This window comes from Meleagris gallopavo, chromosome 6 (assembly GCF_905368555.1).
Source record: "Meleagris gallopavo chromosome 6, MGAL_WU_HG_1.1, whole genome shotgun sequence".
NCBI lineage: Eukaryota > Metazoa > Chordata > Aves > Galliformes > Phasianidae > Meleagris > Meleagris gallopavo.
Window position 1 is genome coordinate 49142999 of NC_139409.1, and position 27111 is coordinate 49170109.

General features: G+C 39.5%; 2 protein-coding genes across 3 annotated transcripts; one reads left to right on the top strand and one right to left on the bottom strand.

Moving 5' to 3' along the window:
- The first annotated feature begins 3542 nt into the window (after positions 1–3542).
- On the top strand, positions 3543–11200 carry YAE1 (YAE1 maturation factor of ABCE1). 2 transcript variants are annotated; one of them, XM_003207324.5, is made up of 4 exons: positions 3543–3777; positions 4748–5051; positions 6300–6421; positions 9264–11200. In XM_003207324.5, exons 2-4 carry the CDS (start codon positions 4827–4829, stop codon positions 9691–9693), a joined length of 777 nt encoding a protein of 258 aa, XP_003207372.1. In that variant the 5' UTR covers positions 3543–3777; positions 4748–4826; the 3' UTR covers positions 9694–11200. The 2 variants fall into 2 exon arrangements, with proteins under 2 accessions (XP_003207372.1, XP_019472237.1); XM_019616692.3 differs by lacking the exon at positions 3543–3777 and adding an exon at positions 3842–4041.
- On the bottom strand, positions 10976–26129 carry LOC109368347 (mediator of RNA polymerase II transcription subunit 1-like). The gene is made up of 17 exons (XM_085226675.1): positions 25847–26129; positions 24742–24845; positions 23573–23657; positions 23150–23204; positions 22591–22723; positions 21552–21580; positions 19836–19907; positions 19657–19731; positions 18534–18604; positions 17663–17728; positions 17035–17143; positions 16201–16325; positions 15756–15868; positions 14058–14253; positions 13642–13737; positions 13100–13208; positions 10976–12081 (listed from the first exon to the last, which is right to left on the bottom strand). Exons 1-17 carry the CDS (start codon positions 25908–25910, stop codon positions 11721–11723), a joined length of 1863 nt encoding a protein of 620 aa, XP_085082801.1. The 5' UTR covers positions 25911–26129; the 3' UTR covers positions 10976–11720.
- Between the last annotated feature and the right edge of the window lie 982 nt (positions 26130–27111).

Genomic DNA, 27111 nt, shown 5'->3' on the forward strand with positions numbered 1-27111 from the left:
GGGTGAGAAGCAAAGGCAAAATAGTCATTAAGATTCCTGCGGTGCTTTGAAGCAAATGTTTGACATTTACCTTTGGTACGTTCATTAATTTCTAGCTCTCTTCCATATTCCTCCATTTTCTCCTGACAATAACTGAGACATTTTGACCTGAATTGTTGGGTATAATATTAGTGTATGCTGTTGAAGAAGAGGCAAGCTATTTCACAAGAAAAGGACAGTGATTCCTGTGTATTACTTACCCTCACAAGACAGTGATAGAGTTTTACTAGTAAATCACCTTAATATACAGAATAAAAGATGTTATAGGAAAACACAGAAATATATGTTTATTACCATGCCCTGACAATAAACATAGATCCCAGAGGTTTATTTTAACCCTCTTGTTTAATTTAAGGTCATTGTAGTCTCCTATGCTTGAGCTGCAATATTTAAAACCTCATTAAGTTTATGACCTTGCAATTAACTCGCTAGCTCACTGTTTTGTCACGTTCCTTCTCTGTGGTGGGTCTGGAAGCAAAAGACTTAAGGACGTCTCTGTATTATTACTGCACCAGCCAGCTGTTAGCAGAGAACCCCATCACTCCTAACACGAAGGCAAAATGCACAGAAGAGCCAAGATCAGAACAGCAACACTGGCTGCACGTGAGCATGAGTAGGTTGTCCCTGTTCATGTAGGGAGGCTTATCCATGCCCTGTTCTTCAAAATATACAAGGAAAGCAGCCTAGAATCTGACCAAGAACTAGAGCCAGATATCTGGAAAACACAACAGATCTGACCATAGGCAGAATACACATTTTGGGAGAGATTTACAGTTAGAAATATCATACATATACATGATGACAATGCATATATTTTTTATTAAATACTGATAGCCATTATTCTCCCGACGTTTCAATATTCTTATTCCTCACCCATTATATTTTAATGTTGTTTATTGCAGAGAACAAGAGAACACTGATTTAATGATTTTCTTGAAATCCATCCAAATACCATCCATGAGATGTAATTTCTTAAAAGGATTAAACTACTTCCAAAATTAGAGCCAATGAGACATAGCTGTGTTGGTTCAATACAAAAAACAATGTGATGTCAGAGAAGTAATAAGAGTGTGGGATAACTGACAGTATAATCTCATTGCAAATGAGATTACACTCTGTCCTGGGCCCTTCAAAAGCCTTACTTCTGCCAGAGACAACAGTACACTATAATAGAAATCATTCAACTGAAGATTTGATCATCCTGTCCTGCAGAGTAGCCCATACATGAAACAAGTCCTGGCTACAGTAAACAATCACCCTTCAAAAAAGTCTGGAATCCCAAGAGGTCCTTGTGAATTATGAGGAAATCCACTGCTTCCTCCTTTAAGTTGGGTTAAGGGCTCTGATGACTGAAAGATGAGCGTGTGTGATACTGATCTGAATGGCAGCAATCCTTTCTCAGAACCATTATGCACAGTTGTAACTATAAAGGTGCAGCTTCTCTTTTTACATTCATATATTTTACTTTTGGATATCTCTGCTGGTTGATTGCTTAATGGCAGAACTTAACGCTAAGATCATACTGATAAAAATCTTTCCAAATGATCTCCAGGAATGCCTTGACAATCCTAAGCTCTGCACAATTGCGTAAAGACCCCCTGTAACCTCACACACACACCCTCCAGATATGCAGAGAAAAACTGCTGAGCCAAGCACTTCTGGTTCTAAGGTACCTTTGTATGCCAGATATCTGGCTAAAATTATGCAGATTTTAATATGAGAAATGGCAATGACTCACAAATCGATTCCTTGTTTATTTTTCACACTATGTGGGGATAACTCTTCTTATGTACTTATTCTGCAGAAATCCCAGAACAGTTTTGTAGCCTGTGAAATATTGCTCATGTGTTTTAATCCTCTGGAATGCGTCATTGCAAAACATCATCATAATACATAGATGTTGCTTTATGTTGAACACACAGGTTAGGAAAACACCGCCACCCTGAAGCACTACACCTCATTCTCAAGCCCTGCTAGCAGCCCTGTAGAGGTCGGCAGCATGCAATTAACTTGTTTTCAGCAAGTGCACTTCATAATCCAATAGTGCTGCTCTATTTACACAATATGAGTCACCAAATTATCTACTTCTAAAAGAAAGGGGTGAGAATATGAGCCTTCATCATTATTCCTCATACAAGGATTTATCTTAAACAGACGTGTGTAGAATTATCAACCATGGTAAATATAAGACATTTAAACTGAGATCATCTGAATATAGGGAACTCACATTGACTCTGAGATATGACCTATGCATCTTTCCTAAAATAGCAAGCAGCTGAGGGTAAAGAATGTAAAGTGATAAGCAAGAAATAGGCTGATCCAGCAGCCCAGGGCGGTAGCACCCATATTTTGTCATGGCATTACAACCAGTCATGAGAGTTCATGCATTTCTCTTGCTATAAGGCTCTTCTGTGATCCTGCACTTGTGTATTCAGCATCGTTGCCTGATTAAAAAATGGCAGACCACATAGAAGGTGGAAGTGACAGGAGAGGGCTAGGAAATCAGCAATCGTGCCATATACATTAATTGCTAAGGCACAATTCTGGACATTCAAAGGCACCACTGGTGCTTCATTCCCTCACACAACAGTTTCCAGACATATTTGGGTTCTTCAGCCAGCATGCAACTATCAATGAATGTCTGAGAAAGGGGAGCAGGACAACAGGCTGCCTGCAAAACAAAAGAGACTAGGGGAAATAGAGTGCTATGGCTGAGTCCCAGCAGGGGATCATCCATCTCTCCGTTCCTGTGGCACTGTGACAGGCTTGCTGTCTGTCCTCCATGGCAACAACCCTTGCTCTACATTGGTGAGTTTCACCAGCCTTCTGCAGGACAGAAGGTTGGACATCTAGTAGTCACTGGGGAGTGAATGTGAGTGCAGCAGCACAGCCAGCCCAGTTCATGTTTTCATACAGAGGGTGGTGAGGCACTGGAACAGATTGTCCAAGGAGGTTGTGGATGCCCCATCCCTGCAGGCAGTCAAGGCCAGGCTGGATGTGGCTCTGGGCAGCCTGGTCTGCTGGTTGGTGACCCTGCATATAGCAGGGGGTTGGAACTAGATGAACATTGTGGTCCCTTTCAACCCAGGCCATTCTATAGTTCTATGGGAGATCCACTGCTCTAAACAAGGTGCATGTGCGCTCACGGACATGCAGAAGCATTCATTATATTTGGCAATGTGAAGAAATACACAACTTGAATTCAAGGTTGGCGCATATTATGTTTATGATGATGAGACATTAGCATAAGCTCATCTACCAAATACTGCGAGCAGCAAGAAAAACAAAATAATTGTTGCACTTGTGTCAAAATGATGTTACTGTTTGCGATAACAACGAAATGCTTGACTCCTGCTGGCACCCTTGTCATTAAAAAGGATTTATTCTTGCGATGTCCAAATCTGTTGAGGCTGTGAAGGACAGCTTGAGAACAGCCTTTCATCCGCTGCTCGCGCTCCCTCATGGCGCGAGCCTGCAGCCTCCCCGTCCCGCCTCTTTGCGGAAACTGTAAGCCCGTGCCCGTACTCAATATGGCTGCCAGCCTCCAATGACTTAGACGGGCTTTGAAGTCACGGAGCTGCTGATTAAGGTGGCGGTTTTTTACGGGCTGCGGAGCTCGCCCTCGACCGAAATGAGGGTTTTCTCCCCTATTGCTTCCGACGGCAGTGAAGCTGGCGTGCCCTCAGTCAAGATGGCGGCCCCCTGAGAGCGGAGGAGCGCCGCGACTCGGCGGGCGCGGTGAGGGCTGAGGGCGGCGGGGTCTCAATTGGGACCGGCTGGGGGGGGATTCCGCCTGCCGTCAGGTCGGAAGAGGGCTGGATCTTCTCAGTCCTGCAGCCTGTGGGGAGCCGGTGGTTTAAGGAAATGTAACATCCGGTAGCGAGCGAGCTGTCTTGTTGAGTATTTTGAAAAACAGTAATTTCTCAAGCCTGAAGTGCTGCTGTAAAGTTGTGACTACTTGGATGTTTTCACCACTCTTTGGACGTTGGAAGGGATAAGCTGGTAAAGCAGTTAGTTCACATTAGTGATCTCTGTATTTAAGAACTGCAGTTCTCAGACCAGCTGTTTAACTGCTTTAATACATTCCCAAAGGCTCTATGAAATGTTACCAGAAATTCTGAAAGCTTTGGTTAAGGTAAAAATTGGATATGGTGAGCCCAAAAGTGTGATTTCCTCTCACTTTCTCTATTTTAAGACATAATGGCAAGAAACACCATTTTGTGGGTTGTAAAAATATCCACCAATTAGTTGTGATTGGTTTTCTCAGTGCAAAAGATGAAATAATCACATTATTTATTCCTCTTTTTACATCAGAACTAACTAATTATACAAAAAAAATTATACAGAAAATAAAGCAGTAGTTTTTTATTTAAGATCTATAAGACTATGTTAAGCATCTGGCAAAGCTGGGAAACGGAAAATCAAAGGTGAAAGTCATCATCAGTTATCGAGGTCAGAATATTGCAGGCAATTAGATGCACACATAATTTAACACACTCTTACAAGCTGTATGCCTGCTATCAAAATTTTATAGCTCTGCATAACGTTGTTTCTGTCTGCTGTTCATGTAACTAGCAACATTTAGAAATGCTAGTTTGGTGTGCATGTTTGTTACTGATGTAAGAAGAAGGGAAGAAATTAGTCTTAAATTGTCCTTGTAAATCACACACGGTGCTTTACCAGTGATAATTTCTGTCTCCTTTGACAGATATGCTCCAGTGGTAAATGGCATCCAGTTTACATGTGGAAACAAACGTACCGGTTGAATAATCACCTCTTCAGAACTCATGTTTTTTACTTTTATTTCTAATCTGATGCTTAGCTGGGAGACTTCTGAGAGTTTCTCAGTATTTGCTTTACACCATAAACAAAAGTTAAGTGTCATCACTGCTGCTATGTCCTGGGTACAAGTCGTAGCCAGTCGATCCAATGAGGACATATTTGATGAAGATGCAGACGAGATGTATCCAGTACAGAAAGAATGGAATAGCACCATGAAAAAAAGATTGAAGGTATTTCTATAAGCATGATTTTTACAGTCTTTTTAAGTATTTTAGATTTATCAATAACATATCTTGCTATACATGTGGCTGAATTAAATGGGAAAACTAAGAAGGGCTGTACAAAAGTTATTGTGGCTTGGTTTCTTCTGAATGTTAAGAAAATTTAGCAGGGAGTTAGTATCTTAGTAGCCTGTCAGGACACAGTAATGTTATACCAGAAGAGACATTGACTCCCTCTACACAACCATGTGATTTCTAAAAGGCAGTGTTAAATTCTCATGTAACCCATTTGCTTCATACTTGTAGGTTAATCAGTGCTAACAGAGAATACAGGATATTTGTTGGTGGGTTGTTTTTTTTTTTTTTTTTTTTTAATATTTCTTGTGAACTATTAAGGGTCTGAGTAGATCTTTGGCTTATTTATTCTCTTAGTGGAAAATACAGTTTATGAAAGCAGAGAACAAAACAAATACATAAACCCAGGTTTCTCTGACAAATGTTTTCATTCAGACTGGGCCCACTAGGGCTTATCTTGTGGGTGAACAACAATAGGCTGAAGAACATAAATGGAAGCTTTGGTGAGGAAGTATATAATGACTTTCATATTATTCTCCAAGGAAGAATTTCCTGCATCTCTGTCCCTTATAAAGGCTGGCTTTTTTAAGGAGCTGCTTATCATTCTTAAATGAATTTCCCTGATATTTTGTGAGTAGATACTACAAAAATCATAAAATCTCTTGAAGACAGAGCTGTATGTTGGGCAAAATAATGTTTTTGGCTATTTCTGTAGCAAGGCCACCAGTTTTATTTTCTCATGATCAAATAGAAGTTTTCATTCTTATAACGTGAAAAGAGTTGAGAATTATTCTACTTTGTATGATAAAGTGATCAGAGGATGAAGAAATAAATTTGAATTCTCCAAGGAAATTTTTTTAAGGGAGTTGGGCATTGCAAAAAAGTGCTTTCTTGCAGACTTGTCTATAGCAAAACACTTTCCTTATTTTCTGACTTAGATGGAGATCTGTTTAGAAAATAACTGCATGTTAACAGATCAGCAGCACTAACAGTAAATGATAATGCACTGCAAAAAATGTGTTTTGGTTTGGCAGTGGTGTAGCTGAGTGGGATGTTCAAATAAAAAAAAAGCTGTGATTTAAGAGACTGGGTGCTTGTTTTAGGTTTTTTTTATTGTTGTGAAATGTTTGTTGGTTCAATTCTGCACATTGTGAAAAGCCTGTTTCACCACTTCTGTTATAGGAGGGCTATAGAGATGGTGTTGAGGCTGGGAAAGAACTTGCACTCCAGGAAGGCTTCAATCAAGGTTATAGACAAGGTGCTGAGCTGATGGCTACATGTGGCCAATTCAGAGGGACCCTGAAGTAAGTTACAAACCTCTTAGGAGTCTGTCCATGTGGAAGGTATGTGTGGAGGCTGCGTGTGCATATGTGGCTGTGCTTGGGTTTTTTGCTCGTTTGTTTTTTAATTTTAAAAAGTGCTTTGTAAGTCTATCCAAAGCAAGCAGCGTGAGAAGTCTTTTGAATAGAGGGAATACAAATGCAGGAAGGCGTATATCCTCAGTGTACAGGCAGGCTGGTAATAACAGGTAAGGAGAAGGTTGAGGTACTCAACAACTTCCTTGCCTCAGTCTTCACTGTCAGCTGCTCTTCACACACCCTTTGAGTGGATGGATTGGAAGGTGGGGACTGGAGGAGCAATCTCCCTCCCACTGTTAGCGAAGATCAAGTTTGCAACCACTTGAGGAACCTGAACATCCAAAAGTGCACGGGTTCCCATTGAGATGCATCCCAGAGTCCTGAGGGAATTGGCTGATGTAGTTGACAAGCCACTCTTAATGATATTTGAAAAGTCATGTCAGTCAGGTCCCTGGTAACTGGAAAAAAAGCAGCCTCACACCTGCTGTTAGGAAGGGTACAAATTACCCAGGGAACTACTAGCCTGTCACTCTCACTTCTGTAGCAGAGAAGATAATAGACCAGATCCTCCTGGCAGCAGTGCTGAGGCACATGGAAGACAGGTGATACGAAACAACTAGCGTGGCTCCACCAAGGGCAAGTCCTGCTTGACCAAACAATGCCTTCTATGATGGCATAACTGCATCAGTGAACAAGGAAAGAGCTACTCATCACTTATAAAAGTCCTCTATCTGGACTTTTATAAGACCTTTGACACAGTACCTCATAACATCTGTCCCTCTAAATTGGAAGGATATGGATTTGACAGGTGGACTGTTTGATGGATGAGGAACTGGTTGTGCAATCGTACTCAATCTCTGGATGGAGATTGATGATGAATGGTGTCCACTGGGATTAATACTAGGTCTGATGCTCTTCTACAGCTTTAACTGTATCAGTGACATCAAGAGTGAGATCAAGAGAACCCTCATCAAGTTTGCAAATGACATCAAGCTGTGTGGTGCAGTCAACAGGATTGAGGGAGAGGATGCCATCCAGAGAGTCCTGGATAGTCTTGAGCAGTAAGCCCAGGTGAACCTCATAAGGTTCAACAAAGCCAAGTATGAGGTCTTGTACCTGGGTCATGACAATCTCCATTATCACTGCTGCTGGGGGATGTCAAGCTGTACTTGAGCCAGCAGTGTGTCCTCACAGCCCAGAAAGCCAACTGTATCCTGAGCTGCCTCAAAATAAGCAGTGCCAGCAGGTTGAGGGAGGTAATTCTGCCCTTCTAATCTGGTGAGACCTCACCTGGAGTATTGTGTCCAGATGTGGAGTCTTGAGTACATGAGAGACATGAACTTGTTGGAGCAAATCCAGAGGAGGACTACAAAACTGATCAAGGAATAAAATACCTCTCATTTGAGGACAGGCTGAGAGAGTTTGGATTGTTGGAGCAGAGAAGGCTTCAGGGAGAACAGATAGCAGCCTTTCAGTATCTAGAGGGGGGCTATAAGAAAGGACAAACACTTTAACAGGGTCTGTTGTGATAGGACAAGGGGAAATGGTTTCTAACTAAAAGAGAGGAGATCTAGCCTGGATATAAGGAAAAACCTTTTTAGAATATGCATAGCAAAGCACTGAAACAGGTTGCCTAGAGATGTGGTGGATGCTTCCCTGAAAATGTTCAAGGTCAGGCTGGATGAGGTTCTGAGCCACCTGATCCCCAAGCAGAGGGTGCTTAAATGACCTCTAAAGGTCTTTTCCAAATCAAATGATTCTATGAATTACATACACGAGTGTAGAGTGTTCTTAAAAATGCTTTTTCTGTTGTATTTTAAGAACCGAGTCTACATCAGAAAGCTTACTATTCATAGAATCATTAAGGTTGATAAATATCTCTAAGATCATTGACTCCAGCCATTCACCTACCACCAGCATTGCCCTCTAAGCCATGTCCCTAAATGCCCACATCTACACATTTCATAAATCCCTCGAGGTTGCACCATCCCTGCACCTCGCTGGGCAGCTTGTTCCAGAGCTTCACCACTGTTTCAGAGAATAAATATTCCCAACCTGAACCTTCGCCGGGACAGTGCAAGCTCAGTCCTATCACTGGGAGAAAAGGCCAGCTCCTGACTTGGCAACAACCTCCTTTCAAGTAGCTGTCAAGAGTAATAAGCTTTCCCCCAAGTCTTCTCCAGATTAACAATCCCAGTTCCTTCAGCTGCTTCTCATAAGGCTTGTGCTCCATACTCTTCACTAGCTTCATTCCCCTTCTCTGGACATGCTCCTCAATGTCTTTCTTGTAGTGAGGAGCCCAAACTAAGCACAGTAGTTGAGGTACAGCTTTATCAGAGCTGTTTCTGATACGAGCCAGGATGCTGTTGGCCTTCTTGGTCACATTGGTACACTGCTGGCCCACATTCAACTGAGCATCAAACAACACTCCCAGATCCTTTTCCTCTGTACAGCCTTCCAGCCACTCTGCCCCAAGCCCGTAACATTGCACGGGGTTGTTGTGACCAAAGTCTATGATCTGGTACTTGGTCTTGTTGTCTTACAATTGGCCTCAGCTCATTGATTCAACTTGTCCAGATCCTTCTGTAGGACCTTCCTAGCCTCAGGCAGATGAACACTTCCCCTCAAGGAAATTTATTTCATCTACACAATTTTCCCAGGAAATGGAAATGAAATGTTCAGAAGTTTTCGTATAGTGCAGATTTCTTGTCACACTGCTTTCTCCCTTCAGCAGCTGGAAACGTGTATGACTACATGCACTGACTTTATTTTCTTCTTCACTTTTCAGTGCTCTCTTATCCTGGTGTCATCTTAATGGACATGATTCTGCTTTAGGAAAGATAAATAACCTTCTAGAGGTCGTTGGAAAGCACGAAGAAGAGCTACTTAAGTCTCTGAATTCTATTCAACTACAACCAAATGTTGGAGACATTTTAGATTCTGTTCAGGACATGGACCTTAGTCATATAGCTCCAGCTGGAACAGAGGGCAGTGAAGTTAATGCTGAAAAATATGAACGTGTTGGCGGATGTGGTGAAAATTGTTGTAGAAATAATGGTGAGGATGGTTCCTTGCAGCCTGATTACAGCAGGGAGAAACTCTTTACAGATCCTGACAAGTCAACTCTTGCTTGGGTTAAAAAGCAAACTATTTGGTTGGTAGAACAACTGGGCTTATCACTGGATATACTCCATCACATCCGTCAACTGGAACATTAGTTCTTCTGTCTCATGCTATTTCAAGTTATCTCAGCTGGATTGGATTCTCACTCTGTGGGTCCAGGCTTCACTTTAGGGAAGTCTGATCTGATGTTTCCAAGCAGAGGTTGTAAATCTTACCACACTTTGGCCCCCAAAAAGCTGGTTTCAGTCAGAAGTGTATCTTCCACAGAAAAGGGAGGTGATGTTTAAAGCTCTGCAGTGATTTACTGTCATGTCTCTCATCTATGTCAAAATCTGTCCTCTCACCTCATTTTATCTATTGGTATCTGAAAATAGATCAGGACCCTCAAGCAACATCTTCTGCTATTAAAAACAAACAAACAACAAAGAAAAAACCTGACCAGTGCTGTGGACAAGCTAGTCTTGCAAAACGGTCTGCTGTTGATTACATGCTAACTATACAAAACAGAACAGGCTCTGCTGATTTCCAGTGTGCCAGGAGTTTCCGTTGTTACTATATTAAAAAATTTTTTTTTCATCTTTTGCCAGATTACTTCTCTCACCTTTTATAATCACCGTGTAATGCACTTTCACTGTGTTTTCTTTTTCCCCCTCTTACAGTTCTATTTATTTCACTTTTGCTGAAGGCACACCACTCTTTTCAAATGTCAAACTTGCGTTGCGTTGCTGTTCTAACAGAAAACTGACTGCTCTTACCATTTTAGACTACATCACACATTTCTAGTCTAATGAATGCCCTTGTGTTATTTTTGTGTTTATTTGCTAGTCCCTTAATCTTGAACTCTCTCTTTTTACAGTGTATTTCTCCAGCTCTAGAAGGAAACCAGGTTTATTCACCATCTCTTGAAAACATGGTTAGCCAAACACGTACCTAACAACTTTGTATTTCTGTTCCAACATTCTGTATTTGATTTCTTTTCCTTTTATTTGCTATAAGGATAGGAGGCAGCAGATACAGTTGCTTTAAACGAGTTTTGGATCACCCATAAAAGGCAGCAGTAATAAAGAAGGAACCCCTTACCTTTTTCTGAGGATCAGGGCTCACCAAGCATCCCAAAGGGTGATGTCCAGGTAGTGATGCTTTCCTTGGGGCTGCCAGCCCTTAAATAAAGTTAGGTAGGGGTGGACCCTTAAGATCAACCCCTTCCAGTCACCCAGGTGAATTGCTTTCACCTGTGCTATCAGGGCTGGCTACACCCCTTCACCATGACCTAATGGTTCCTATACATATGCCTAAACTGTAGCTGCAAATTCCTCTGGTTAGATATTCACAAAGAAAAGATTTCCTATCTCTTTTTTATAGTAATTAATCACTAAGTCAAGAGTTCGTGTACTTTATTTTGCTTTTAAATTTCTTCCACGTTTCAGGCAAAGTAGGTCTACACAGAGAAAACTTAAGTTTTGAACAACTGACTTAACTAGAACAACAACAACAACAAAAGGCTTAGAGTGGTTTTATACTTTGAAGCCAAAACCAAGAATTAAGAACTGATTGTCTGGAAAAAATAATGTAAATTTTTTAATAAAAGCTATTATCCTCCCATGGAGTTGTTATACCTTAAGTTCGGTTGCAGTTCAGTAGCACTTTCTGCATTAGATGAACAACAACAACAACAAATAATTGTGCAATTAAAAATCTCATACTGAACTTGTTACTGAAATAGTGGAATTGAGTAAGGCTATTTGCATATGTTATATATGACAGAAATTGCTCAAACAGCTTTTTCTCAATTTATTTAACATAATACTGACACACTGATAAATACTTTGTTTATAGTGCATTCGTTATGTTACGACCTGCATCACATAAATCAAAATGATTTTTTTTTCTATCCTACAGTAGGATATGATGAAACAAAACCAGTGGTTACCAATGAAGAAGTGCAAGTTGAAGAGTATTATTTCAATGTAGTTAGTAGTGCATAAACAGGAAACTCCATTCAGAAATTAAGTAGACAGCAAGCTTGCCAAATTCTCTCCAACTACTACTGCAAAAGCAAGCTATGCTTGGGAACGTATTGCTTTCTTGCTTAATTATTAAACAATAGATTATGTGATGCATTTCACTTATCTTGCATTACAGCTTCTGTACTAGCTGTGGAATTACTTCCTTCCACTCTGGACAAAGTTTCTGTGTTGACTGTAGTGTTACTTTTTTCCATCTCATCACCCAAAGTTTCCAGTTTGGCTGTAGAGAGTCTTTGTTCTGGGCTGTCTGGAACACTTTCCTTATTTGTCTTAACCAGATCTTGCTGTCCAGCTACAGAAAGACTTTCTTCAAGACTATTAGAATCAATAATTTGCTCACACTGCAGTTTGGGTTTTTGTTTCGTGTCTACTTCTGTGCCTTGTGTTTCACTATCAGCTCCCACCTTGGCAGCATTCCTGAAAATAGCTCTCATGACAACTGGGACTGACATGCAGCTAAAGGAGGAAATGAAACATTAATCACTACTACAGGCTTCATCCATTCTTCAAATTAGTACTACTTTTTCTAAACTGTGGCTGACACATAAACCATATGCTTTGTGAAAGAAGCTGCTTTTTGCATTGTACAACCTAATAGGCATTACATTGTAACTACAGTATACCTACATGTGCCATACTGGAAACCTGTGCTGATGCAACAAATTCAAGAGATTCATCCTTCATGTTTACCAGTGCAAAGAGGTTTTGATTATTAAAAAAAAAAAAAAAAAAAAAAAAAAAAAAAAAGTGGGAGGGTGAGGTCAAAAAAAGGTGTTTTAAATGAAAACCTAAAGTAATGATACTGAAATATATTCATTTTCACTGAGGTTTTTTAATTGTAGCTTTTTGTGTTTTGTATGAGATGGGTACAGAGCCTTTGTTCTCTAAACCAGTATCTCTACTGGCAGGTCTTTGTGTTTTTTCCCCATTCTATCAGTAGAGATATGTAGTTCCAAGAATAGTATCTAGTGTCTTATGACAAGACTAACTAAACAAATCCAAAATCCAGGCTGCATTGATCTTGCTGTCATTAAATGTTTAATAGTTGTGTGCTAACCTATGCAAAATGAATTAGTGCTCTTAGCCCTTTGTGTTGCATACGTTCATACACCACTTCAACTGGCCTTTCCTGGAATTCTAACTTCAGGAAGCAGGCCAGAGACAGTGTTGTAGCCTTATCTTTTGAAAAAAGAAGCACTGTTTGATATTAGGTAAATGTTATTCTGTCCATTACACCATGCACAAATTTTCTACCAGAAAGAAACACTTTTCATCATCATTTTTTTTTTAAATTTGTGGAAGAAATACTTAAAAAACTAAAGTAACTCATTCTCACTCTTAAAACTCAAAGGGAATTTTTTTGATCAGCCTGATGAGTCTATGGCATTGTTAATGCACATGATATTTGCATGGACTTGGTTATTAAATGGACATATAACCTTTACTCTAAGTATTAAGAAATAAAACTACTTACCACTTCACAGATCTCGATATAAAGCCATCACTAGAATTTAGAGTTGGATCTTGGGGATGTAAATGAAGGCTGCATTGGACTTCTCTGGAGGTTACAACATCAATAGTCACTAAGCAAGAACAGAATATGAGTATTTCAAAATATATATGTATTTTTTAACAAAAAACGATCTTATCTGTTTTGGAAACATCAAGAGAGTCAATACTGAAACCAGTAGGTAGGGGGCTTGCAGCAATACTCTTGCTTAAGACTTGTTTTTCCTTACATACTAACGATCAGTAATAAATGTCAAAGTTTGTTAATTAACTGCAGGTCAAGACAGAATAAGGACTTGAACATTTGAATTCACTTTCCCTTTTAGCCTGAATACAGAACACTTAAGACAACTACAAACAAATGCTACTTTGTATTTTCCAAGGACTTGCACACCATCTAGGGCAGCCCACAGAATTTGTAACTGAGAAGCACAGGCAGGAGTTGTGATAAAACCGAGCTCCTTGTCAGCCAAATAAAAAGGATAACAGAAATTATTCCACACGTACCACAGGCTAAATTCTCTCTCATCGGATGAATGAAGAAGACAGAAAAGCTGGTGTTCTTGTGTGGTGTCACTTCAAAGTAAAGCAGTTCTGAGTCATCTAAAAATAAAATTACTATTTAGTGGTATTTCCCCATTAAGCCTGGACTCTTGGCAGAATTACATGTCAGAATTTTACAAATACTGGTGCAATAGAATCAAATTACTCATTACATTACAGCATATTTTATCCTTCTAGGAGATTTAATACATATATTTTTTTAATATTCAGAGTACATAATTAGAATTAAGGATTTTCAATCATTTAAAATACTCTGCAAGTAATGACAGCTTTGGCAAGAGGGTAGTAAATCTGTTGACAACCAGTTTAGAAGTTAGTTCCTCTCATATTCTGTCATTACTTCCAACCACACAACCTACCTTCATTTATACACTTGTCAGAGACACAGCTGCTAATAAGACTGTTATATGCCATTTGATGTCGAAGAATCTCTATTACAGCAGGCACACACTTCGGGTGGGTAAATGGGATTTTATTCACCAAAGCTCCTGCTAAATTTGATTTTTCAGGGCCCTTGTTTATGAAATAAGAGTGCTTTGGGCAATCTGGAAGAGACTGAACAACAAATACGGTGACATTTGAAACACTGAAAATAAAAAAACAAAGAAATTAAGGCCCAACATTGCCAAGCAATCGCATGATCTGACAGCAAAGGTACTTTTGGAAGGCACGCTTCTAGCAACTTCATCATGTATCTCTGCATTTCAGTAGAAGTATAATCTATAGACAGAAGCTAAATGAGATCATTTTGCAAAAGCATATTGGTGTAATTTATCCAAAGCTACAAGTCAAGTACTCAGGAGTTCAAGTCCAATTCTTCTTAGCAGCCTTACAGACTATAGAAATGGTTAACAACCAAGATCTTTGCCCTCAGGAGCAAAGTAGAGCTGGCAGTGATTTTCGGATCAATTAGAAATGGAATATTATGTTGCCTAATTCAGGATACCATCTGGGGAGCTGTCACTTTAAGAACAGTGCTGGTCTGTTAATTAGCAAGGTCTAAATTAAGAAGAGCTGGATAAGAAAATAGAAGAGCTTTTCTGTGTGTGTCTGTGTAATAGAAGGATTTCCATTACATTTTTTTTTTAGGGTTAGAACTCTATTTCTAGAAATGAATTAGTAAATAAAGTCTTAAAACTCAGAAGCAAAACAATCATCAAGTATTTTAGAGAACTGCTGAATAGTTAGAACCTGTCATGTGTCCCTAATGGAAATGAAAACTTCCTATCTTATGGGTCTTATAGATGACAACTTTGCTACTTGATTACAGCGTGGTGTAAGTTCACTACTGCTATCTTCTGCAGCACTAACCCCAAATCCAAGAACATAGGCAGTGAGCTTGGTGATGCTGATAATTGAAGGGAAAGAAGTATTCTCTTGTTGCCATGAATTGCAAAAAATATAGTGTTTCCGAGGAAGGAGATCTTTGAAGCTTGTCTTGTAGTTACCATGCACACACATTTTGAGACAAAGCATCTTAGCCACCATTTTCTATTCTAAAACAGCCTAAATGAAATATTTTTCTAATAAGATAGTTCTTGGAAAAGAAGCCATCTGCAGTTAAGTGGCCATGGCTCTAAATAGTAACTGACATCACAGTTGTAATGCTTTACACTTTTCTTCCTGCCAGTCCCTCTAAAAGGAATCAGTATTTTCAGTGTTATTCAATCAAGAAGCCTGGTTTTGTTACAGTGTTTTGCTGCATGTTTATCACTTCTAAGTGTCAATCTTAGATGTGCTCCTCACACCAGACAGTAAGTTTCCTTCTTATTAAAGCATTAATGATAAAGTTTTGAACAATATTTTAAAAAGTATTTGGATTGCACAAAGACAAATTAGTATTTCAGCAGCCATGAATACAGTGTCTCATTAGCACAGATGACAAGTTTGCTTACTTCAAAGGATCTGTTATTTCTTAAGTAATTTGAACTATTTTCTAAAGAGTATTTAAATCCTTTTGGGGTTCTGGGAAACCTGTGTTGTTTACTAATGGAGAAATATATTTCAGTGTATTCACTGCACAAGGATAACATCTGTCAAACATGCAGTATACTCACCACAATGAAACAGGATTTGTGCGTAGACAAATCTTCACTGCCTTTTTCTTTAAGGGCAGATTGAATAATCAGCTCATACAAAGGAGCTAGTTTCAAGGCAGTTATCTGAATTCCTGAAAACAGATGATGTTTTTTATTAGCTTTTAGATTAGATTGTACATGAAAGCTAGTTTTTACAAACTAAAGAAAATGCACAGACATAAAAACATTAGCCTTCCTTCTTTCCTTTTTTGCTGATGGTAATCAACAACTTCAAGATATTTTAGATAGTGTTTAACAACTTTGCCTTGGCTTCTAACAGTTGATGTACAAATTGATATAGTACAGAAGATTTTCTACCCCAGAATCCAGTTTTAACTTGTACTACATTACCATGTGGAAATAAAAAGCAAGTAAGCAATGAGTGGTCAGAAATTACTTAGTCTTAAAAACAGTCGTAACATGCCTGTGAGCATCTGTATCTCTTCAATATTGGATAGGGACAGAGGAATAGGCTGATGAAACTTCAGCAAAAAACAAGCTGACAAATCCATGCTGAGTTCATTAGTCAGTGGCAAAAAAGTAGGGTTGCTGGAGAGAAGAGACAAAAAAGATTTTTATATATAAAACAAAGACTTCTAGGGCAAGGCCATAATCACGTCTCTAGTGGTTTACTCTGACCTGTAAACTCTGACCTTTTGCATTCTAAGTGCAACTACAACCCCTGTGTACTAAAACAAGTTTAATGCGAACACTGGCAGAAAGGAAAAATGAGCTGTGGGGAAAACTGAGGAACAGGGCACAAGAAGATTTGCTCTCAATCAGTCTGTAGTGACTCATTTTGGAGAATGACTTCAGATTTTCCCTGCTGGCTCGTACCGAAGGAACGAGATACGGTGTCAGTGTCTATGGTGGCACGACAAACTACTTTGCATGATTTAGGTATAATACACCTTAATGCATGCTTCATTTATTCTAGAAATGTATTGCTTGTTGAATAGTAGGATGCTAAGTAATATGCCAGTGGCTTCTTCTGGCTTCAAATCTATGAATAAACCCATAACTCTGTGCAGTTGACAGTTGAATAGCGACATAATAATTTAAAGTTCATTTGGGAAAACAGTAAAAGCCACAGGTATGCAAGTTATAGCTTCTAGGGGATAAGGACATCAACAGCACAGAGCTTCCTCGGCAAGCTGTGTATCCATTCTATTAGCAGAGTCTAAATGCAAGTTATGCTGGGGTCCACGCCAGCAATTTGTAAATCCATTGCCATAGTCAGAAGCACTCAGAACCTCACCCATCTTCTCCAGCTTGAGAGTCTACAAGCAGCGGAGAAAGAGGAAGTCTGTGGAGCGTATCCGTGCCTTCAACAGTTACGACTGCTTTTGTTCCACACACCAGAGAACCTGGGGGAGAAAGGAGACTTACTTTCCCCATTTCAGAGTAAATTAATACAAAACTTATCAGTCAGGAAAGCTGAGATTCAACTGACAGCAGCTGGGCAGAAAGGAGAAGTGCAGACCACACACACTGAATGGCCAGAGCTGCCCATGGGTGGTTCCAGCAGTAGCTGGGCTATGCCACGGAATAGATCAACCCACCACTTTGTTGGAGTTGTTGTTTCATGCTGGCTAGGTATTTGTTCTGTTTGATACCACACTCGCTTCAATTTGCATCAATAGGCAAGAAATGGGAAAGCAGTTTGCTGATGAACATTGCAACTGTGCCGAGCAGCATCACATAAATCGTTCTGTTTCACTTAACAGGAAATGACAGCAAAACAAACAACGTCCTAGGTTTTCCAGTAGGAAACTTTCAACGTGGAGTGAGGACACAGTAACAATTCTGACTTATTTTTGAGTTTCATTAATGTCTTTTGCTTAATGAGAAGGGTAAATGATATATTTCTGGTTTTCTAGCTTTACCAGGATTGAGCTCTGCTTCCAAAATTTGATATGGAGAAATGTAAAATTCAATGTTCATAGGAGTTCCTGAGAAATTAAAAACAACAAAAAAAACCATCAGTATACATGTCAATACAGAAAAATTGTTAGGTATCTTGATGCAAAGGAAAAAAAAAAAAAAAGAAAAGTACAGGATGGGCAGAAAGGATACCTCGTAAGATCTACTAATCTACTAAAATCTCTAATTACAGCATATGTTCAAATCACAGCATTTTCTTAGTGTTTAACAGGTTAGTCCCCAATATACGAAGTCATCAGACATCTTTCAAAAGTTTTATCTTGCACAATAACCTTTTGTTGTGCCTTAAGAGATATTAGCTGAACTTCTAGCTTTTAGCAACTAGTCTGCAATATAAGAACTCATAATACTGCTGCACAACAGCATAATGTTAGCACTTATTAGAAGTACTTTTATGAACTGTGACATGCTTACAATTGAAGCTCACTACTGATAGGGCATAAAAATTTACTGTATTTGCCTTTTATGTAACATTGGTATTATCTGGGCTGCTGCCATTGCCATCTCACAGTTACTCCCAAAATGTGGCTTCCCACATAACCTCAAAGTTTTGTGGCTTTGCTTTTAGGCAGCTGCGAAGTCAATTGCTACAGTAGCTGATAAGCCACCTGGCCTCCTTGTCTTTCCTCCTTGGGTGGATGTCTCTACAGTATCAGAGAATAGAGACCCAGTAAGTCCATAAAGCACACGCACTTAAAACAGAGGGTCTTTTCTATTAAAAAAATAAAAAAATAAAATAAAACAAGATCAGTGCAGTGGGGTTTTTCATTACAGTATTTTTGAACTAGTGAAGGAAACGATAATAATAATCACCTCCAGTTCTTGGCACCAGGTGTCCTACTTTTCCATGAAGTACTTCAGTAATTCTGTTTACATCCTGTGATCTAGTTCAAAACATCTTGATTAGTGTTTCCTAAGTTGCAGAGCTGGTGAGGTTGATGTAAAGGATATTTTGCACTATTTACACAGTGCTTTCTTGGGGAGTGGATCATGTTTCCATTTGTTACATCAGCTTCCAAAATACTGTCATTCCACTCATGCATTACTTAGGCTTCCAGCTTTAGCCCTGCACCTCAGCTTTTTCAGGTTGAAATTTGTTGTGCTGTTTACCAGAATTGAAGGGAACAAAAATACAGGCATGACTGAGCAAAGAGTGGCAAAAATAACCTGGATAAACTGAATCAAATGGAGCTGATCTCAAACCTCAAATATGATTGTAAATGTACAGTTATGTAGGTGTGCATTAAAGCTCTGCAGTGCATTAACTGATCTCATAAAAGGGACAAATAATCTATTTAACTGAAGTAATATTAGCAAGGATGTCATGTCAAGAAGGAAAGCATTGCCCTCAACTCTGCTTTTCTGAAAAGAATGAAAAATCACTGTTGAATTACCAGAAGGCTTTGGGAAATCTGTTCACATCCATCTGTAAGCCTGCTCCTCAAAAGGAGAAATGAGAAAAGGAAGGATGGAGGGAAAGATACTGCGCCCATTCTCCTCTCTAGATCTTGAAGAGAAAAATGAGATACCCAAAAAAGCAGGACTACCAAAGGTATATTCTACTGCTGCAAAAATAGATGGGATTAAAAAAAAAATGATTGACTAAAAAAAAAAAAAAAAAGTTCTCAATGACTCCACAACATTCTGTCTTCTCCCAGCAGTTGTTTTCACACACACACGCCCAGGCTGGTGGCTAACCAATTTCACTGCAAGTCTCTAAGATAAACCTCAGGAGCTCAGCAGCTGATCTTGTTTGGTGTGTCTGAGGCTGGCAAACCACAAAAGTCTTCCAGCTTTCCAATGGGAGAAAATTCATTAGGTTTCCACATCCTGTTCTGTAATTAGATCAGCTGCCTTGGTTTTTTGTAGTGAAATGCAGGGGCAGAGTTAGAAGTAAAGGGAAAGGAAGGAGGGAAAGGAGTAGACTTCAAGTTACCTGTGTAGAAGAGACATTGAATAAAGATCTTTTTCAAGGGACTGCAATGCAAGGTAACCCTTAGCTTTCATTTCACTGGGAGAGAGAGAAGATACATTACTGTGCTTATAAGTACACAAAAGCTAGACTATGGATAGTCTATGGATAGTTAAATCTTCCAAGTAACAATTAGTTGCAACCTGTTTCCTGGAATTTGATACAGATTTGACAGGTCTTCTAGAATCTTTCCAAATGCGTCATAATTCTTCATCCTAACAATAAAAAAACCAGTTACTATCACACCACTTAATGAGATGGATAGTAAGTTTTTTTTATACCTAACTTGTTAGAAAAGGCATCATTTGAAACAACGACATAGTCTCCCTTCTTATCAGATCTGGCACGTAACAGTACTGCTTTTGAGTTTTCTTAGAAGATACCAGGAAATGTAAATCCTTGGCTCTGCTGCAAAAAGCAATGTAATTATAGTTGACACCATTTAAATATGCATTACTGAAAGCAATAAATGTGCACGATACACAAATCTGACAGCTCAAGATGTAGCTCATCAGCTGCAAGCACTCTCCCTGATGTTCCAATAAAGCTAGTCATCTAGTGACACTTCCCTAACACCGTGCACTCATACAATGTTCTTTTCATCAAAATATCAAGGACTGTATTAACACTGCACTTCACAGCACCCTGCTAAACTCTCCCATGCTGCAGTCACACTGATGGCCATGCTCAAGGCTTATCTCCACTCTCTGTGTGCAGGTAGGGCTGCAGTGTGTGGCCATAGACAGGCCAAGTAAAACCTGCTGGACTTTCACACTGGGACAAATCCTTCCCACACAGAAATGCAAGCAAGTTGCTCTACTTCATTTATGACTTTCCAACTGGTCTGTTTGGGAAGCGGGGGAAAGGGAGGGGAAGCAGGCATGTAGGTACAGGCACACACGTGGTGCCAAGCTGTGCCTTAGGACCAATTGAAATATTGCACTAGGCACTGTAGAAGTGATATTTGCACTCTATGTCATATCCTCACAAAAACAAGAACGCTGACAAGTAGTTACCATAGGCATTATGAGTACTATCTGCCATCACTCAGAACAGAACTGCTGGCAGTTAACGCCTCTAGGAGTCAAAAAGCCTACAAAAATGCAAGTTAAAGCTCCAAGACAGCTGTTTACACCTATAAAAACAAATGTAACTTCATTTATGAGGAAAGAGGACTAGAAAAAAAATGATGATGCGTTACAGGGCCACATAAAAGAGAGATGAAATACGCAATCAATCATTATTCTGTCTTTTCAAATGTTCTGCCAAGATATTTAAAGAGGAATAGAGTTCCTTAAACATGTTCATTATTAGTAAATACGGAATTTTGATAAGATTGTCTGGGGAACTTCTGATTGGATGTGTAAGGTGCAGGCCTGATTTGTAATTTTATTTTTTTTTCCCTGAAGCCAACAAAAATACCAGTATCCAACAGCTACATTCAACTGGCAGCCAGAGCCAATGTACTGCTGTACAACGTTGCTCTCTACCACCCACAGAAGCAGATGCAATTTAGCTGTTTTCAATGAAGTGACTTGAGAAAAAAGTAAAGTTCGGAGCATCTTTTTAAAATTCTATGTTATCCTTGAAGTTACAGATTGTAATCTGGAAATAACAATATCAACCTTCAATTGCAGAGCACTGAAACCAGCCTCCCACATAAAATTCCATAAAAGGTGTCAGTCTGTTGTTTTCTCAACTCCAATTATTGTTTCCAGATTCTTGTACTGTTTTGTTACAAAAAAATTTGTGTTACTACACCAAAACCATCCTAGCCTTGACTTCTCCACAGCATTCAGGGAAACAAGACTCAGGAATTCCTTTCCATTCAACAAGAGACTCCACACACAGTTCTTTACCTTAGGTGCTGCACCAAGTCATCACAAATCTACAACAGGAGAGAACAGTTTCGTGTTTCTTATCACCATTCGTGAAACATCTCTGAGAAACACACTGATAATGATAAGCTTATTCCTTACTACTTTAAATTATAAATTATTAAAAAAATATCAAACTAACATCATTATATTATTTTATTATCATAACTACGAGAACTCTGTGGAAGAGGATATAATTAGCTGAAATAACTTGTTGGTATATTAGTTTCAGGGGGAAAAATAAAAAATAAAAAAAAAGCACCTTTGCCAGTTTTTTCCTTTAATAGGCAGTTACTGTGCTAAAATTCCCTGGCTATGCATTTCCCTAGTAATACTGTCCAGCATCAAATGATTTTTATCAGTAAGCATTTGTGCTTTACATTAATTTGCAGTTAGTTTGGTCCCTTTTTTTCCAGGAAATTCAAGCTATTCTATTTAAGTAGCACAGGGCTATTGATCATAGTTTATGCTTCCACCCACAGACAATTAGTCTGCACCAGCTAGTTGTTTTAACTGTGATCCAAATGCTCACTTGTAGCACCAAACAACTGCAGAAGATGCTGTGTGAACTGCGGAGTGGTATTTTGCCAATACCTCAAATATTTTGCAGGAAAAAAGGATCCTTATTAGCAGGAATGCATATACTTAAAAAGAATGAAGAAGGAAAAAGCTCTCTGGTAAAAGCTCCAAGACATTCAAAGACATCTGCACTGATAACATATATTGCACTACATCTTGGTAGGAGACTATTTTATAATTCTATATTTATGCAGGGTACCAGAAACTTCTTGGAAATTGGGCATGTCAGCTGAGTTTCACCTTGATATTTAGAGCTACAGTAATTAACATCTGTGCTGAGCTGTAAGTTTAGGTGAGAATTCAGATGCCTAATGGGTGCCTAGTGTCATGCAGAGACTGCCAGGCGTGACAAAATCAAAAGGAAGTTGAAGACTTTCTGACATCACAGCTGAAAGCCAGGTGAGAAACTACAGGGAGGTGACAGCCAGAAAATTAACTTTACCACAGGAGCCTCTCCAAGGTGAGCCAGCTTTACATCCATCACCCTTCCATCCTTCTCCAGCTGTACTTCTATATAAAACATGTTTGAGGTTATGTAGCAGGCAGTCCCACTGGGGCTAACATGAGAGTTAAGCCTAAGGAGAGAGAAGGAAAAAAAAATTGTGTATCTGAATGTCACTCGAAAAAAGGAAATGAGTATAGTTTACTTGGTTGTGGGAAGAGACACCAAGGATGCTTTAAAAATAACTTCTCCTTGGCTCAGCTTATAAAAAATATCCAACCAGGCAATATAACCTTTCTCTGTTCTTTATGTTGTCGTGTCAGTTCGCTGGAAACTGTTTATCTCAGTTTGCAGCTTTGGGACCTAGATACAAATTCCCTCTCTTCCCTCAACCTCCTCCATAACTGCCACTTTCAATTAGCCTGCTAAGTCCACTCCAAGTGATGCATCCCAGAAAAACACCATGCTAAAAATGTAGTTGATAAGCCATCCAGATGGTATTCCTCACTGGACATGGGGCCCTGCTTGCTCATTTGCATTTTTTAATAAACAAACTTACCCTTTTTGTTTGGCTAAAGATTCCAATCTGTTCATCACAGAAAACAAAGATTTATCTGTAATAAGGGAAACGTTATTTAATTAAGTTGCAATGATTGAAAAGGAGAAACATTATCATCCTGCTCTAAATAGGGTGATTTAGGTAATAAAAAAAATGATATCTCTTGCATGACTTCTTGTTATTAATGACAACTGTGATTAATGAGTGTTGTGCTGAGTAGAGCTTCTGCTCAGACTTCAAGAGTAGCTGCAGCCTGAAGGCTTAACCCAAAGATGAGTCACAAGTATTGTAACACATCCACCTCTGTGTTTGCACGTTTGGCTTCACCATGCAGAATATTGCCAGCAGAGAGAATCATACAGTTGTCTGAACTGGGAAAGAATGCTAAAAAAATAGACTTTGAGATAACTGACAGTTTGTTACCATTTAGAGTCCTCTGCAACTTCTCCATGCATGAGAGCAGCGGACCATCTGGCGCATTACTGATAGGAGATGGACGTGGCTTATCCTAGCACATTTGGGAAAAGAAGAGACAAAGACCCCATAAATTAACAGCCACAAAAGCACATCACTGCCTGCAAGTTTCAGAACTCTGACGCGCAGTCCAACAAAACAATACTTCTTTTTATCAAGCACAGAGGTGAGCTATGATTGTAGCTCTCTCTGAAGGGGCAGTCCAGAGTGGATTCATGAAAACTCTACAGTGCAGTAATCACATATTGGAGGCCTTTGGTGCAGAAAACCACTTTCCATTCCCTTTGCTTTTAGGCTGAGTAAAGGCTGTGTCTCCTAACATAAGCTGTTTTCACCACGCTTCCAGAGATCAACCAGAAAAACGCAAAGGTTTATGTTTTAGAAGGAATGAGTGAAAGGGAGAGCTCAGTAGGCACTATGGGTTGACTTGGTTAGAGTCAGGGTATAAGTTGTAGCTGAACTGGCAAGTAAACTCTCCGTATTCTTCCCTGAAAACTCCTTCACACTTCAAGTAACAAAGAACAGCCAGTGATGAAACACTTTCAGCATTGTCAAAGTCAGGACATCACTTTCAGAGGAACACTTAAGCATTAATAAAGCATTTTAAGCATTAAAAATGAAGAAGCACGGAAACAAGTTTTTATATTACGCTCATAGCACTTGCAGTAAGCTGCCTTTTACAGAGATGATTCTTATATATCATGAGCCACTGGAAAGGCAAGAAGCATGTACTGATTTAAGGTAGATCACAGCAGAAAGAATTCCAAAGAGCAGCTGAAGCACATCAGGATAGTTTTGCAAAAATAACATTTTTTCCCAATTCTATAAATAAGAAGTTGTCTTTACACACTACAAATACACTAGTGATAATGAATGGAAATTCATTATCGAAGTATCAGACTACTACTACCAATCCCAGAAAAGTTAAACTAATGCAAGAAACAACTACTAGAGTATCAAATCTGTGCATTTTATTACTGTTAAGTCAAAAGCCAGGCCTCAATGGGTGCTTAAAATTTTTGTTGCTGTTGTTTTTGTAAGACAAGCAGTTATTGAGTTATCTTGGCAACTTGCTCTAACGTGAGTTATCCTTCTCTCACCTAATCTGAGATTCTTACCATGCAAAAATGGACAAGTTTCAGAGTTTCAGTCCATGGTCTTTGTTGATATTTTAGATACAACTGCTCCATTAAAGCATTTGTAGAAATAACTGCCACAGCACCTAAAAAATATGTCAAAATGTTCTAAATATAATGCTATGTATTTACATAGGCAACTAGAAAAGTTGGAGAAAGACAATTATAAAACTAAGATCATAGGTGTTATGTTTCAAAAGAGGAGGAAAGAAAACAATGGTTTATTTTTCAACAAATTTTGCATACAGATAGCTAATTTTTGCAAGACTTCTGACAGAAGAAAGGAAGTTGAGGGATACCGCATAGGCAAGTAATCTCCATACTAAATACAGAGATGCTGCAAGATCTTCAGCTTGTTAAACAGCTTGACTTTCTTTACCTACGCACGATCTCATACGTGCAATATTGAGAAATACTACAGCCTTGAACTTGCCATGGGATTCAGGCATTGAGATTTCTATACCCACTTAGAGCTCACTAAAACAAAACTTGCTGGGAGGTAATCTCAAAATGCAGTGCGTTGCAATTTTCTTTTTTTCCCCCCTCATTAGAATAGGAAGAAAGGAAAATGAGGCCAGGAGAAACAGTGTTTTCAGCCCATCACTGGTCTCTTTATAAACATTCATCCAGAATTTAAAGACTCAAATGAAGTACTTCGGTTGAGATTTGGTTCATCCACAACCACTCAGGAATTAACCAGGAGCGGTTAATTCTTAATGAACCAGCCTGAGACAGTGAGACTTCAGACTGATCAGTCAATGGCAATCAAGGCCCTGCAGCTTGTCCCACACTGCCCTGTACTCCTTAGTACCAGAAGCATAGCAAAATGCTTTTCTGACAAAGAGGACACAGCTGCTACATTAGAACCATCCTCTCAGAAGCAGGCTGTATGGAGACTGCTACACCTACTGCATACAGCAAGCAGGGATGGTGAGTGGGGCCTGACAGTATCTTTCTCCTAGCAGAAGAAGAGCAGAAATCCCAACTCACTAAAAAGAAGGCAACCTCATTCAGCTGGAGAAAGGAACAGAAGCAAACCCCAAAAAGCTCTTGCAAACACCCTTACCAAGGGAAAATTCCCACTCACCCATGCCTTGAGGCCTGCAGAAGGGGAAAAGCAGCAGTTGCTGCTGCCCACCACGCTCCTCCATCTCAACCCACACCACAGGAAACCAGGGCTCCTACTTGAAGCAGCTGCACCAGAGCACCCACAGGTGCTGTGTAAGGCAGGTAGCTTGCTCCCTCACAAGATGGGTCCCAGGAGCTGGCAGGCACTTTGTACAGGCACTCACTTGAAATTTATGCTAGGTTAAATGCTAGGTCTACAGCAAGATAAGCATATCTCCTACATAAAACCCTGTATGGCTGTTTCAAATTGTCTTACAGCATGCTTTCTGTTTTCAGCTGTGTCATCAGTTGTGCTGCAGTGCCTGACATAGCCTCATAATGAGTAAGGGAGATGGTCTGGGGCTTGCTTGCATGTACCTGAGTAAAAAGTAAATAGCCTGATGGCCTCATTGAGATTACAGAAAAAAATGGGCACGGAAATCTCAGGAGAGCTATGAAGTACGTGCAAAAAAGCAGGTACTTGTCTTCAAACAGAAAGCTGTTCTGTAGGTCCTACTAGAAAAAGACTCTATGTCCATGTTAAGAATCTAGTGCTTGATTCTTAGAGAAAAACATTACATTTTTAGAACTATTGTACGCAGAATGTTTCTAACCAATGGAATCACAACCAAAATATTACAACCATTGCTTCTACTTCCTTCTGAGAGGCAAAATACAGATTCGCTCTGAGATTTCACCATTAAATGAATGAGTAAAAGGGCCTGACAACAGAGAAGATTTATTACTCAGACATCTTTCCAGAATTATCTATGACCTCTCAACTTATGAACTTGTAATTGGTGCTGCTGTCCCTGCTGTCCGCAGTGGGTCCCATGCTAGGGTGCTGGTCCATCCCCTGCAAAGCTACCTCTAAAGTACCCAGAAACATCCAGAGAAAGAAGTGGAGATCGGAACTTTTACTGTCATCCTCTTCTCCTCTATCACTAGGGCTTTATTTTATTAGAACTTCCATCTGTCCCACTAGAATATGGTGAGAGCTGGTTTATGTGTGGAACAAATGATGTACCTTCCTACGAGCCACAAATACTTCTTCCTCTACTGGAAATTCAGAAACTGAGGGAGATCTTTTGCAGTCATGGTGTATTTTGCTGAATCCATAAGATTAAGCTGATGGATGAAGCTTTTCATGGAATCATAGAATCACAGAATTACAAAGGTCATCCTCCAAGACCTTCAACCTCCAAGATCATCCAGTCCAAGCCTCCATCTACCACCAATATTTAC

Excerpts from the sequence above, each read along its gene's own strand:
- YAE1 (XM_003207324.5), top strand. The coding sequence starts at position 4,827 with ATGTTTTTTACTTTTATTTCTAATCTGATGCTTAGCTGGGAGACTTCT. Across the intron at positions 5,052-6,299 it reads CCATGAAAAAAAGATTGAAG|GAGGGCTATAGAGATGGTGT; the intron begins GTATTTCTATAA and ends CTTCTGTTATAG. Across the intron at positions 6,422-9,263 it reads CAATTCAGAGGGACCCTGAA|TGCTCTCTTATCCTGGTGTC; the intron begins GTAAGTTACAAA and ends TTCACTTTTCAG.
- LOC109368347 (XM_085226675.1), bottom strand. The coding sequence starts at position 25,910 with ATGGAGGAGCGTGGTGGGCAGCAGCAACTGCTGCTTTTCCCCTTCTGC. Across the intron at positions 17,144-17,662 it reads GGAAGCAGAGCTCAATCCTG|GTTCTCTGGTGTGTGGAACA; the intron begins GTAAAGCTAGAA and ends TTTCTCCCCCAG. Across the intron at positions 14,254-15,755 it reads ACAAATCCTGTTTCATTGTG|TCTCTTCCAGATTGCCCAAA; the intron begins GTGAGTATACTG and ends TTTGTTGTTCAG.